General features: G+C 35.9%; 1 protein-coding gene across 3 annotated transcripts in view; it reads left to right on the forward strand.

Moving 5' to 3' along the window:
* Positions 1-14,052, forward strand: part of LOC124594937 (regulator of chromosome condensation) — a 101,268-nt gene extending 87,216 nt beyond the window's left edge. For all 3 annotated transcript variants that reach the window (XM_047133437.1, XM_047133438.1, XM_047133439.1), the window contains exons 7-9: positions 1,688-1,801; positions 8,403-8,561; positions 13,379-14,052. In XM_047133437.1, coding sequence (XP_046989393.1) covers positions 1,688-1,801; positions 8,403-8,561; positions 13,379-13,575 — 470 coding nt within the window. In that variant the 3' untranslated portion in view covers positions 13,576-14,052. The remainder of the gene's footprint in view (positions 1-1,687; positions 1,802-8,402; positions 8,562-13,378) is intronic.
* Positions 14,053-15,123: the final 1,071 nt, after the last annotated feature.

Below are 15,123 nucleotides of genomic sequence, written 5' to 3' on the forward strand. Positions count from 1 at the left end.
AATAGTACTTATTCATATGCATGATAGGTTTCTTAGGATCAAAGTGTACATAACCTATCAGTATGCACTAAGTTCGTAATTTTATGCTATCTTGTGGTATGCATAGTAACCATTTTGCAGCATTATTCTTCCTATGGAATAAGATTCTCTTGTGCAGTTTCCACTAGTTACTGGTATTTACATTGTCCTGTTGTAAGTTAGCAATTTGAATTTTTAAATGTACATATTGTCTTTGTTATTTTTCTAAACTGTAACAGCAAGTTCTCTCTTTTTCATATGTATTAGCCTTTAAAAAATAAATTGCAAAGTGTCCTCTTTCGTTTACATCTTGATTTGCGTAAGGTCTGCAGGTAGTCTAGAAAGTGCATCTGGTACTACGTTATGTTGTCCTCTTGTGTGTGTAATAGAAAATCTAAACTCCTGTAGAAAGAGAGCTCATCTTGTAAGTCTACTGTATTATAATTCTCTTATGTCGAAATGTTAATGCAGTATGATTAGTGTGTATTACTGTTTCATTTCCTGCTAAAAGCTATTTAAATTTCTTGAACACTCATACTAAAGAGATAAGTTTCTTTTTATGTTATATTAAAATTCCATTCATGATGCGTAAGCATCCTACCAGCAAAAGCTACTGGTAAGTCTTTTATTGTATTGTGTGTATTATATTCCTGAAATATGCATCAACAAAAAATCACAATACTTCACTTTAAAAGAAATTGTTGCTATTGCATTCACGGGTTGATTTGTCTTGGTTGTAACACACTGCTTCGTTGTCATCTGCTGATGCTGCTGCTGCTACTACTGCTACTGCTGCCACTGCTAGTGAAGTCTTGTGGTGATGTGGCAAACTGTAACTCCACAGGAGACTGCCAACCTGCGTTGCTCTGGCTGGTTCTGCTGCTTCAAAGCTTTGTTGATATGAATGATTTATTTGTACCCGTCTTTGCAAACATAACACTAGTTTTTCTTGGTTATGATTGGATAATCTTTATCTTTGGTTAAACCACTTTGTGAAGCAAGAGTTATTTTACATTAAACTTTGAAATTAATTATAAAAGCCCAATAATACATGTAACTCATCTTTGAATGTGGTTTGTATTGCCTTTCTTAATTGAAGTGGTCTATTTTCATACCAGTCTTCTTCTTGTGGCAAATATTTCCAGAGTTTGTGAAGTATTCTTGATTTTGAGCCTCAGTTTAATCTTTTCTTCCAGGTTCATTTCACTCCAGGGTCACCACGTGTGGGAATTCAGTTGATGTGTGTATTACCATCTGCCCTGTACTATTTGTCAGAATCCCAACTAGATGAAACCTTCTTAAATCTTGATTAGATGCCAATCCGTCTCCAGGCAACTTAGAGCCAAAATTCAACTTTATTACATGTTGACTAAACATCAGTTAAGAGATAAGCATACGTCTTTGCCTGACATCGTACTCAGGTTATTACATTTGTTAAACAAAATGCTATTACCGAAAGATTTAATACATGTTGACATTATTGTTCTCATCGCTTCATCTTGCCCAACTCTATAAAGTTCCTCAGCCTCACCAAAATGGTCCTTCATAGTCATACAATCCGAGCTCAAACCACAGCTGACAGCCGCTGCTCCTTTGTAGCTGTCTTGCAAGGCATGTAATGTGCTGTGTTCGTTGACATTTATTTTTGATTCAAATTTTCCTTCAACAGGTGTAGAGAATCAAGTGTGCCACTTTCATCCAGTGATATCACCCTCATTTTCGGAAAAATTATGGTCACAGATATGCGGAGGGCAACACCACACATTGGCTCGTGATAATGAAGGTAAGAAAAGTTCTTATCAATTTCAGTGTTCATTACAGAACAACTGCAGTGTTAGTTTCAGTGGGACATAACAGACAGCAGAAGTTTGCTACACCTTCTTTTTCAATTATCTGATGCTTTCACGTTATTCTGTGACAAATGTTTTGCCACATTTTAACCATAATTTTGTTCTTATAATCCCAATATTCAGGTGGTCTTCCATCAACATATATTTAAATGCCATATGTAGAGCATTGTTAGTCTTCTGCAGATTCAGTGTATGGTAAATAACTTGCATTTGCAAGCTTCAACTGTATTTATCTTTATTATTCATTCTTTTGGCATCACAGTTTTTTCTTTACTTTTTTTGTGGATACAATTTTTATAATTGTTGCCACTGTTGTTCTACTCGTAAATCAGAGTTTATTTTAATTCATGAAACATGTAGGAGCAGCTTATTTATATTCTGAAATTTATCATATAATTTCTACTGCTTAAGTAACTTTTTTATGACATTGAATTAGCATCGTGTGTTTTAGCAGCATGCTGCCATCATCATTTGCATTCCAGTTAAATGTATATTATATCAATCTGAAGTGTGGTTAGGTTCATTTGTTGTGTGTGCCACTGAGGTTGTTTCAAAGTAGAATCCTGTAGAGAAAGATGCTCACTAAAATGTATGTATCTTTCTGTACACGATTGTATTTAGACAAACAACCGCAGTGGCATCTATGGCAAATGAATCTAATCACACTTCAGATAATATAATGTACATGTAACTGGAATGCGCCTAATGATGGCACCATGCCCCCAAAACACATTGTGCTACTTAAATATTAGTAAAAAATGTTCTGAAGCAGCATAAATTATTCTGTTAAATTCAAAATACAGTCAGAATCCTGAAAACATTTCATATAACATAGATAAGTTCATGTTCATTTACATTATTTGATTTGATAGTAAATGCCAAAATGATTTGTACTGTAAAGCCATGTCCCATTCTTGTTGAACTAGGAAGTATGTAAATGCTTTTATGTATGGACTGCTGTATTTACTCAAATCTAAGCGGCACCTGAAAAATGGGACTCGAAATCAAGGAGAGAGAGGAAGGGGGGGGGGGGGGGGGGGGGGAGGAGAACACGACCAAATCTAAGCCGCACCTGAAATTTGAGACTCGAAATTCAAGGGGAGAGAAAAGTTTTAGACCACACCTCCAAATTGAAACAAAGTTGGTCCATTGTAACATGAGACACAATTTAGGTCGAATGGGTGAAGATACAGCTACAGTAGTTTTGTTCGAGTCGTAAGCTTAACAGTTAAGCTTTACCAAGTAGCCATTGCTATGTGTCAGGTGCTCCGTCCATATTTATACGGGTACCCTTCCTTTTGCACGTGCTTCGTCTGGTTTGAATCGATTGCTTATTTTGCTTTGATCTGATAAGTGCCGTTTTCTTTTTTATAGGTGTTTACGCCACTCTAAGCTGAAAATGCATTATTGTACTGTGTCATGCATTGTTTGTCACACTCTGATAATGAGTGTTTATAATCTGTCGCCGCTCGCGGCATGGCTTGCATTTGTGCACGCTACCGCAGCTTACAATAAAAAAAGAGAGGAATTGTCTAGTTAGTGAAACAATGGCAAGAGACTGCTATTTGTTGTTACTTACACTGCTGCTTTCTTGGACAATGATCAACAAGAACCAAATAATAGACTGCGTATGATAGAAGATGTTCTTAAAGAGAGTTTAGCGAAAAATTTTCTCCGTTTGAAAATCTTTGCAGATGCCTCTTTAGTACATTACATTCTGCACAGAAATTAGTGATCTTAGATTTAAAAATCTAGTCAGTTGCCGTGCTTCATTTCTGACTGTATCACTCTTCAGCATAAGAATAATACAAATATAAACATGACATGATATTTATATTCTTCCGCATTTGCTGTTGTCTCACTCTAGTTTCGTAGTTTATTAGGCACACAGGATTTAAATGAGATAGCAGCCAACACGAAAGAATACATGGCATAATGTTTACATTCTTTTACCTTTTCTTTTAATTTATTTACTGATGCAGAGGTTTTGGTGCCAGTATTTATCTTTGTGCCTGCAAAGCATGCCTGTATAACGCTACATATATTCGACGGCAGAAGTTAGCTGTGGCGGCACCTACCAACATTTTTTAGAACTTCCACTTACTTTGCACTCGATTCTAAGCCACAGACGGTTTTTTGGATTACAAAAACCGGAAAAAAAGTGTGGCTTAGATCCGAGTAAATACGGTGCTTATTCTTATACATTCTTAATGTGTAATACCATGACATGTCAAACATCCTTGTCTAAGTGATCCACAGATAAATAAAACATCTATTACAACTACTACTACTGTTGTTGTTGCTGTTTTTTCTTAATTTGTTAGCAGGTGGCAAGAATTATTTTTACGCTCAAGGGGAGATCCTCAGGAGTTGTATTGACTTTTTGAAGCCATCTGTCTGATGGTGTAAGTTAGGGTCCCAGGTATCACATCCTGCAGCGAGTTATCAAAGTGGGTCCTCATTTGCAAGTAATTGATAAAAAATAATTTCATTTGATCATATAGAGCCTTAAAATAATAGTGTTACGCAGAATGCTGGTGTGGCACAGTGCAGGTACACTTCTGATGTGCAGAAGGTTGTATCTTTGGTTTCCATCAAGTGCTTTGAAATATTTTATTTTTGAATGTTTATCGAAATTATTTTTATCATTATTTTTATTCAGTTAATTGGTTTTAATGTAACTCTTTTAATTTCTAATCTTTTGATGTGTTACTTTCATCATCGTTCTGGCTTCTATTTTGCTCTTTTCTTTTCTTCTTCCCCCCCCCCCCTCCTTTTTTATTTGGAATCTTTGTGCATGTGATTTTAATTATTTTTATTTATCATCATGATATTTAAATGTTTGAAAATGCTGATCTATTGATTTAAAAAAACTACAGATAAAATAATCTATTTAACATTGACTGTACATTATTTGGGTTGTAACCACCATGCAAACATTGCACTATGGACACAGTAATGCAGATGAAGATTTAATCGGAAGAAAGGATTATAAATAACACAAAATTCAAGCAAAATGAGGAATGGAAATAATGGATTCAATATAATGAAGACCTGTGTAAAATGATAAAATAGAAGAAATGAAATTGGACTTGATACATAAAAAGAAATAACATACACAAAGATTTCTAAGGAAAAAAAATAATTTGGAAGGAAAAATGAGAGTAAATAAAGTCAGTGTGGTGAAATAATGACACAGCAAAGGATTAGATATTTTTAAAAATAACATCTAAACCAAGTGGTTGAATAAAAACAACAGTCAGTCATCTTTATGAAGATTTAAAAACAGTTTCAGTGTACCTGTGGGATTCAAACCCAAAGCCTGCTGCACATTAGGAATGTATCTTAACTACTGTGCTATGCCACCATTCTGCTGAACACTACAAGGTCTAGACTCTAGAGAAACAAGTTAAATTCATTTCCATCGAATACTCGCAATTGAGCACCCACTTTGGTGAATGGTTGCAGATTGTAATACTGGAGACCGTAACGTACACTGTTCGCAACTCATGGTATCGTGGTAGCGCTCTCTCTTCCTGAGCACAGGATCCCAGGTTCAATTCTTGGCGGGGTCAGGGATTTTCACCTGCCTCGAGATAACTGGGTGTTTGTGTTGTCCTCATCATTTCATCATCATTCATGAAAGTGGCAAGATTGGACTGAGCAAAGATTGGGAATTTGTACGGGCACTGATAACTACACAGTTGAGTGCCCCACAAACCAAACATCATCCTTGTAACATACACTGCCATATTCATGGCTACAAAAAGTTGGTCCCACCCATGGGGCCGCCCCTTCTCAGATTTTTTGTTTTGCCTTGTCAGTTTTCAAACCAGCAGCATCCCCACTAAGTTTTGTGTCTTTTATTTCTTCATAATAGGACAGGTTTAGTTATCTGGTGATTATAAAAACATAAATGATTTTTTTTTATTTTGTAAGCAGATACAAGTACTTTTAGTTGATTGAATCCTCTCTTGTATTTTTCCAATTAATTGAGTATGCAGTTGAGTTAAATTACAGTATATTATGACCACACCCTAGATTTGACATTTAATGTCTGGAATTGCATGTGTATGTCACATTATGTGCATCAGCAAAGTAGGAATGCTAGGAACCTGACAGGCTGTTTGTATACTTTAGTTCACTGCCGTCACATCATGGGTGACCTGTCAGAGGTTCAAAAGTGATGCTAATCAGCTGTTGTATGAAAGGAGGCATTGTTGCAGACTGGCGGAGTTTGTGAGCTTTTTTGCATATCTGTGTGGTGAAGTTGTTGGGGGTGGACCAGTAGTGTCAGTCAATAATTGTTGTGGAAACTGCAGCTAACTTTGGAAGCCATAAGGCAAGAGTAATTTCATACTTCAGCTCATAAGTCTTTGTTTTGATGAGGGTGTAAACTCTCTGGCCCAAGTGGTAAGTAAATTATTTTAGAGTATCTATTACAACATTTAAATTCCCACTGGCACCAGTACCTTTATTAGGAAATGAGCAATGGCATTTCAGCACAACACAATATGGGAGGAATGTGATCTTCTTGAAATGTCACAAGCCCTGAATGGATTGAAGAAGTTAACATCCACAGAATATTTCATTTAATTACTAAACTACAAAACTTTAATCTCCTCATTGTTCTTGAAGCATATCTCACTGATGTTCACTGAATATTTATATAAGATTTGCTAACTGACATGACTGTATTCTGGAGGCATGTATTATAATCTGTTTGTGCTCTTTCTTTCTCCTTTCAGTATTCCAGTATAAAGCAACTTTACACACAGTTTGTGTTGAATGTGTAGCGGCACAGCATGTGTTGCTTTATTTTCAGTATTTATGTATGTAATAATAGTAAGTAGTTGCATATATTACAAATCATCAGCTTTTGTTGCTTGGTGTAATACCCCACCAGCTTTAATTATTTTGTTGAATCAAATGCTTCATACACTCTTGACAGGCTATCCATAACTAATATGATTTTGTGTGTGTGTGTGTGTGTGTGTGTGTGTGTGTGTGTGTGTTTCCTCAGTATGTTTTCCTGTGCAACGTATTTGCAGCTCCAGTATTACAACAAATGATTAATATTTTTAATTACTTGTCTTGTGAAATAGATTAGAATTTGATGCAGACATGCAAAATGCCTTTAAAAAATATTATGTACTTCAGTGTTACCTAGAAGTGAAAAGGTATTTTATTTTCTATGTCATTTTTCGTTTTTTACACTAAACTTTAGAATTTATTGTGAACATTCGCATATATAGCAGTTAAAACTAAAAAAAAATATTTTTTATTGAAAAGCTTAATTAATATTTGTCAAGAAACATTTCCGTATGTTATCAAATATGGAAATTAATAAATATGCTGCTAATGAGATTCGAACTATCAACTTTACGATTACAAACCTACCGGCAAATATGTTAATAAGCCAAAATGTGTTCTACCTAAAATTGCACAGGAAATTTTTTAATCTTCAAATATGTTTTTTTCTTTTTGATAGTTGTCATACTGAATTACGAGAGTGAATCAAGCAGTGGAAAATCCAGAATGGAATGTAACAGTATTATGGAAAGAGTAGTTGCTACTCCCTATGTTGTGGAGATGCTAAGTCACAGATAGGCACAACAAAAAGACCGTCAGAAAGTTAGCTTTAGGCCAACAAGGCTTTTGTTGAAAATAGACAAATCACACACACACACACACACACACACACACACACACACACACAACCCGGCTGATAAGACCAGGCAATCTGGCCCCAGCAGCCAGAGACTGGTCGTGCGCACATGCCTGTGTGCATGTGCTTGCGTGCGTGTGTGTGTGTATTTTTAAGAAAGGCATTGTTGGCCTAAAGCTCACTTTCTGACAGTCTTTCTGTTGTGCCTATCTGTGACTCAGCATCTCCACTATATAGTGAGATGCAACAATCCTTTTCGTAATATTGCATTAGGAGATTGATATTCTTAGGATCACATATGGGTGAACATAATTGGAGATGGAAAGTCTGTAATGTCCCTTATGTCTTGAACAAGTACAAACACAAAAATTTGTCAGTGAAGTTATCATTACTCAGTTAACATTTTGAAAGTGTTGTGCTCAAGTAGAATCCGTTAATTCAATTATTTATTCATACTTCCAGCATTCACCAGTGACTGCTCAGTTGTGAAGATAAGTGAGACTCACTGAAGGGCTATCCCAATACAAACCTTAGGGGCTTTGGCGATTTTCATGGCCAGTTCTTACAGGAAACTGTTTTCAGCCAACATATTTTTAATATGTTTGTTACTTGCTTGAGACAACCATTTCATTTGTGAAGTTGTAATTAAGTGTTGGTGTCATCTGTACTGCTCAGAACCAACCAGTTCTTTTCTTAGACGGGTAACACACATTTGCCATGAATTTACTTGTGTATAGGTGCCTGCAGTTTTCTTCAGTGAGTAAGCTGTACACAGGTGACACCTTTTTTAGTTTACTTCATGGCCTGATGAAATTTGTTTCGAATACTGACATGATTAATTAAGGCATAAATGTTGTATGTTTTAGGTGGTGTTTATGTCATTGGTCGTAAAGATTATGGGCGCCTTGGATTAGGCAAAGACTGTGAAGACATCACTACACCTACTGCTATACCAAAACTTATTGGGATGAAATGCACTGATATTGCATGTGGTGCAGCAGTGTCATTTGCTGTAAATGATAAAGGTTGGTTCATGTTTTTTAGAAAGATAAATGCCTATTATTTTTATCAATTAGTTTAACAGTATCACTTCCAACATTTACCTTTGACACATAGTAGAACTACAACGAAATAGTTTGCCAAGTTTATTTACTATGTTTGCTTAGCATTCCATTACTAACCCTCAGCTGCAAATGCTGGAGAGTAAGTTTCAAATTTTTATTTTTGTAATGTTGATTTTTGACATTGGGAATCCCAAAGGAAGCCAGTCACAACTCATTTTGTCCCATGTGTTGTGAAACAGTTGTCAGCCTTTTCATTCTCGTGAATGATTTGACCCAATACAGCAACTTGTCACTTTGTATTTTAGGGAAATGATAAAGTGCAAGAGTGCATGTTTCTAATTCTAAGAAGCTAGGAAAATATGTTGTTGTTGCAACAGATTGACAGTGAAAAAGCCTGTAATATAAAATTGTCAGAATCAACAACACAAAACACAATGTTTCTTTTAAGCATCTATCTACAGGTGCAAAGATTGTGTGATGTGGTTACCATCACTGTGGGAACAGCTCAGCTTAGTGTTGTTGGGACTCTCTTTCACTGCATTCAAGCCGCCAATACATTTAGTGTGTGTCAATCAACCCTTCACCAGTTTTTCTTCCTTGTGAATTGAAGCTGGCACAGCGCTTAGTAAAAGACTATCTTTGATTTCCTACTCTTCCTGACACTTTTTCTGTATTTGCCCTGTTTTTGTCTTCATCAGTAAACCTATCCATACTGCTTTGTATTAACATACAACTAACACTGGGGAAAATACAATTCCAAGGCTCACATTCAGGACTGAGGTTCAAATCCCCATCGTTACAAGGTTCTCCACGGTTTCTGCAAAATAGCTTACAGCCAGTTTGCTTCCACACCTTTGCCAATTCCAAGCTTGTGTCCCATCTCTCCTGCCTGCCTCCATCTGCCAAGACAACTGCATTAATAATTGACTGTCAGTGTTGCAGTGGCCATGGGTGTGTCCATTTGTGTGTGTGTGTGTGTGTGTGTGTGTGTGTGTGTGTGTGTGTACCCTCCTACTAGAGAAGGAGCTCAAAAGTGAGGAAAATACTGTTTTTTGTTCATGTTTCTATGTGCTACACATTGGTGAGCTATAAATGAGTGATTGCCTTTCCTTTATTTTACATATCTTCCATGAATTTTCATTGTTATGGTATACCTGTCTGTTATTTATGTACATAGATTTCGAAATTTTGTGTTAAGGTGTGGAGTTTTTACATATTGTCACAGTTGATAAAAAGTACCAATGAAATAGTATTCAGCAGCATATGGAAAGTGAAAAGCATGCCAAGAATAATGAACTGGTACATAAGAAGCAGTTTATTGGATGATACGCTTTTGTGACAGAAGTTGCATTTTACACGTGCTGTTCTCTTTCCCAAGTCCTACAATCCCGTTATGAGGTTGTATCAAGAGAAGCATTTAAAGTCTGTCCCCACTGAGAGTGTTAATAGAGTAAAAATCCAGTTCAGGTGCCAGTAAGTTTCTTATTTTATTACGTGATCAGTTTGAAAGTCTATAGCTCCATCATCTGGTGCCAGCATAATATTAAGAAAACATAAATGAGTGGCAGTCCAGCCTATCATGAGGGATCACGCTCATGCCAAACACCTGACAGAAAAGGATCAACTACCAGGGTGCCTATCTCAACAACCAGCAAGGAAAAAAAACTTCCTTATTGGCTGTTGAGGAGGGTGCCCTGGTTGTTGGTCCTACACTCCCATGCATTCGTTTGGCGTGGGTGTAATCCCTCACGACTGACTGGCCTGACTGCCACACACATTTGTTTTCTTGGTGACACCTGAATATGGAGCTTTAGGCTTCAAAACAGATAATGTTATAAAATAAGATGCAATTGAAGTGAATTTTTGTTCTATTAATATTTTTCTCACCTGTGGATGTTTGCCTGTCAGAGATTTTGTCCAAGTGACAGTACTTCAAGAAAGTTGTAACTAGGAAGGAAAAGTATCACAAAGCAGATGAGTAGTAATTGATGCCAGAGCAGATATATTCAATGTTACAGTGACACTTGAATGGAGAAGTGAAACTTGTGCTTCCGTTATATTTCCTGCTTGAGAATAGTCAACACTATCATGATGTAAAATGTTATTAAATCATACTTTGTGCTGTGGACTGAAGTAAAATATGATTGAGTATGGCTAGTTCTTACAGTTCTAGCTTCTTATATTCTTTTTGCCTTCCCAGGCTCGACACACAACACATGTATCTTAAAAAATTAAGATCTGCGCTGTGCAGGTTATTCATTTAGTCAGTCATTAAAAGATGTATACTCAAACATGAATGAGTTTGTATCTTGCAGTAACAAATTCTTGAAAAAGGTCCTGCAAGAAAAAAAAAGCGCTTTCAAATTGCAGAACTGCTTAATCACCTTCTCCCATCATTATAGGTAGGAACATTGTAGAAAGTTTTGTAGTTTGTGTAGTAGTTTTCTGGCTTTATGCAGAAGCTTGGATGTTTTGTCAGATGATCCCACAACTTTTAAGAAAGGCTAAGGAACTATCAGGTGAACAAGAACTGCGAGATGAACTTTGCTATATATGGACACTTCTTGCTGACGATAGCCACAATAAAACTGAATGTGATCTGTTTTGAGAAGGAAGCACAGTGTACCACACTGGAAATTAAAAGTTCAAGGAACGTTTATTCAATGTCTCTGATGTGGAGGACATGGCAGTGAACAAAAATATTGATTACCATTATTTTAAAAACAGGATATGCATATCTTGTCTTTTGGTGTACAACATTCCTTTTCTGTTTGCAAATATTTGCTGAGTAATGACAGGTACTGTTTTCTTTAAAACAGCATTGAAATATTGAATGAAGATTTGTTTCAACAGTTTCCTGAATTAATAAGTGTGATTAGTGACATAATCAGTAGACTTTTCATGGCTTGGCGAAGTTTTTGGGGAGGTTTCTGATTTAATAACTTGTGTATGAAATCCATAATTTCACATTTGGAATTGGCACCTTTGTGCCTAAAACTTCACACCTCTTTTGTCACATTTTTGCACATGAAAATACTTGGCCTTGTGGTAAACTAAACTATAACCCTCTTAAAATTTATGTAAAGTGACTGTTCAATATACGATAAGTCAGTTCTTACTGCTCTCCAAATGCACTAAGTATGCATATTTTTTTAAATGATTGGTGCTGCTTCCACTGTGATTCTGCAGTACAAAATTATAAGTAAAAGTGCGTCAGTTCTTACTGCTCTCCAAATGCACTAAGTATGCATATTTTTTTAAATGATTGGTGCTGCTTCCACTGTGATTCTGCAGTACAAAATTATAAGTAAAAGTGGAAGAAAATAATGCTGATGTCTCATATCCACAACTGATGGGAGTCACCTTTAAGTACTTACATGCAACCACTATGTAGTGCTTTTGAGATATGACCATTCGTGTTAAAACGAAGCTCAGAAAGTAACTGTAGCTTGCTGATGGTGAATGTTTAACGAAACATTGTTGTGAAATTTCATGTGGTAATTGTTAAAATTAATGTAATTTATTAAACAAAATTGATACAAATGTGACCTCTACAGGTTCTTGATGTAACCTAGTCCTGTTACTGGCTGATGCTACAGATCAGTAGCCATCTAAATACTGTTATACACTGTTGTCTTTAGATAATTTGCACATATGGTGAATGCGCGCGCGTGCGTACACACACACACACACACACACACACACACACACACACACACACATAGGTTTATCAATTTAAAAAAAGCTTCTTGAAACTTCAGATTAGATTACCATAAGAGCTGGATGCACATCATCAGCCAGTAATCTGACAAGGATACATCGAGAACCTGTAGATGTTCAAGATGTAACAGTTTTGTTTAATAAACCACATTGATCTTGTCAAAAGCCAAGATGCAATTTCTTCTTTCCTTTGTAGTCTCTCTGGGCCTCATCTCAGTATCCTGTCCTCTGGGTTCACTTCTCAGTAATTACGCAATGTATTCCAAAGCGCTGTTGTGGATGGCTGACTCTGGCTACTGATGTACTTAGCTAACTAGAGTCCCCTTTACTAACGTGTGTGTGAATGACGTGACTGCCAGATTTGGTATATAAGTAATTGCTCTGGTACTGTTACTCATTCACTGAGATGCCTCACTGTCATGTATCTTGTTGGTGTTCAACTATTTACAAGACTGTTTTAGATGTGGAAACTGATTGTAATATGAATGCAGCCAAGATTATTCATGTCTTAGATGGTCCTCCTGTGTTTCTCAATAGGTGCATTGATTTTGCATTTACTCATGTTAAATGCAAAAGCTGGTTATGCTTGGCATACTGTTGCTATCATCCGTACTGATTCTGCATCATGTAGATTGGCTATTAGTTTGGAAAATTTCCCACCACATGATTTGATTGCATATCAAACTTTTATGGTAACCCAATTGGAAGTTTAAGCAAGAGCTGAAATCTCAGGAATTTTTTATTGATAAATCTATTTGTGTGCATACTTGTCTTATGTGTACATGTATCAAATCACTTCATTCCATTTTTGATAAGCAGTCCTCTCCAGAAATGACTTTTTACAGTTGGTTTGCAAAATTTCATCTTGGTCTTACTTTTATAGGGAATGAGTTCCGTAAACTTCAACCAAAATGTGTGTTGTGTGCTACTTCTTTAATGTTTTTTACACTATGTAGATAATGTATTGTCCTGCTTGAAATTAATATCTCAAACTGAACCACACTAATTTAATGTGTACAGTGCATCTGTTGTCAACATCTCTTAATTTTTCTTTATAGGAGAAGTTTACGGTTGGGGAATGGCAACAAATGGACAGCTTGGAAAAAGTGGTGATGGAGACGATGAGAGTGATGTGTATGAGCCACGACAAATCAAAGGAAAGCAGTTACTGTCACAAGTGGTGTTGAAAGTGTCAGCTGGTGGACAGCATACTGTGTTGCTTGCTAAAAGTGCTAAAGTGACAGAGGAAAAATAGTGCAGTTAGCAGTTTTGAAATTGTATCAACTTTGTACCAAATTTGTGTATAGGGAAAAGTGTTTTTTGGCTGTAATGTTAATAACTAAAAGTCCAGTTCAGTGTTCTTCTCTCCCCCCACCCCCATCCCCACTTGTTTTCTAACTCATTTGACTACATGCAAAGTTTACATGGTTTGACATTGGCACAATACTAAAGGAAAAGGAGGAAAACAGATGATACGGAAGTTTTGTAAAACATGCTTGTGTTTCACAGTGAAGATGAATTTTCATTTTAAAAACTCAGATTTTTTATGTTGTAAATATTAAAGTCCATTACTTGAATATATGTGTTAATGACTTCAGTCTTCTATTTATGATCACACATTTTGATCTGTAAAATTATACTGATTGAAACTGTTTTATGTACTCTACTTTGCCACATACAATGGTCACCACAGTAATGTTATGTTTGATAAAATATAATCGCTGTACAGTAAGATACTTTTATTTGCCTTTTTCTCCTCGATACATAACCTGAATGATTTGTATTCTTTTGGAAAACATTTTGGCAAATAGTGGAAAATTCATTTTAAATACTTGTTCTTTTAAGTGGTAATGTTCCTTTGAATCAAAAGTGTAACTGTTAGAAAGAAACACTTTCTAAAATGAAACAACTAAGTAAATATGATGATTGCCTTTCATTTTAATTTAGTACTTTTATTATTTTTCCTGACATTCTTGTTTTATTATTCTTTTTCTCGTTTGATTTAATATCATTTCCTGCCTCCAGGTAACATACTGTTTTACTTCAGCTAATGCACATAGTGTTTTATGTATTATCACCACTTCTTTCTCTTCCTTTCCTTCTTTCTTTGTGTATAGTTCAGTTTTGCCATCTACTGACCATCAGTTTCCTGGTTTGTACCCCATTATCTTTAGTTTATCTGTACCACTTGCATTTATTCTTTCTTGATTCTGTTTTCCTCATTTTCTTAGGTTCTTCATGTTTCTGCTTATGTTTTATAACATCATTTCATAAACAACTGTATTATTTTGTCGGTTTGCATTTGGCCACTGGCTTTTCTAGGCTGTGTTCTCTAGTTTCACAAGCTGCAACGTAGTCGTGAATCCGAAGCAGTGATCCAGGTACTGTCCAATGTTTCTTATTCCAGTATTTGATCACAGTATAAAGTCCTTTGTTGATGACCAGTTTCAGTCAGTAATGACCATCTTCAGATCTGTTCTACACAAAGTCCTAATGTGATAAAGCCATAATGGCATTGTCAAAACACATAAATATAGGCCACATCGTCCACACAGTCATTTTGCTAAATGCTACGTGATAATGCTTTGCCGAGTGTATTTATAAGTTTTGACAATGCCATTATGGCTTTATCACATTAGGACATGGTGTAGAACAGATCTGAAAATGGTCATTACTGACTGAAACCGGTCATTGTCGAAGGACTTTATATGGTGATCAAGGACTAGAATAAAAAACATGTGTTCTCTAGTACACAACAAATTATCAGCAACCAATATTCCATAATAGATTTAAATAAGAACAT

Source organism: Schistocerca americana, chromosome 2 (assembly GCF_021461395.2).
Source record: "Schistocerca americana isolate TAMUIC-IGC-003095 chromosome 2, iqSchAmer2.1, whole genome shotgun sequence".
NCBI lineage: Eukaryota > Metazoa > Arthropoda > Insecta > Orthoptera > Acrididae > Schistocerca > Schistocerca americana.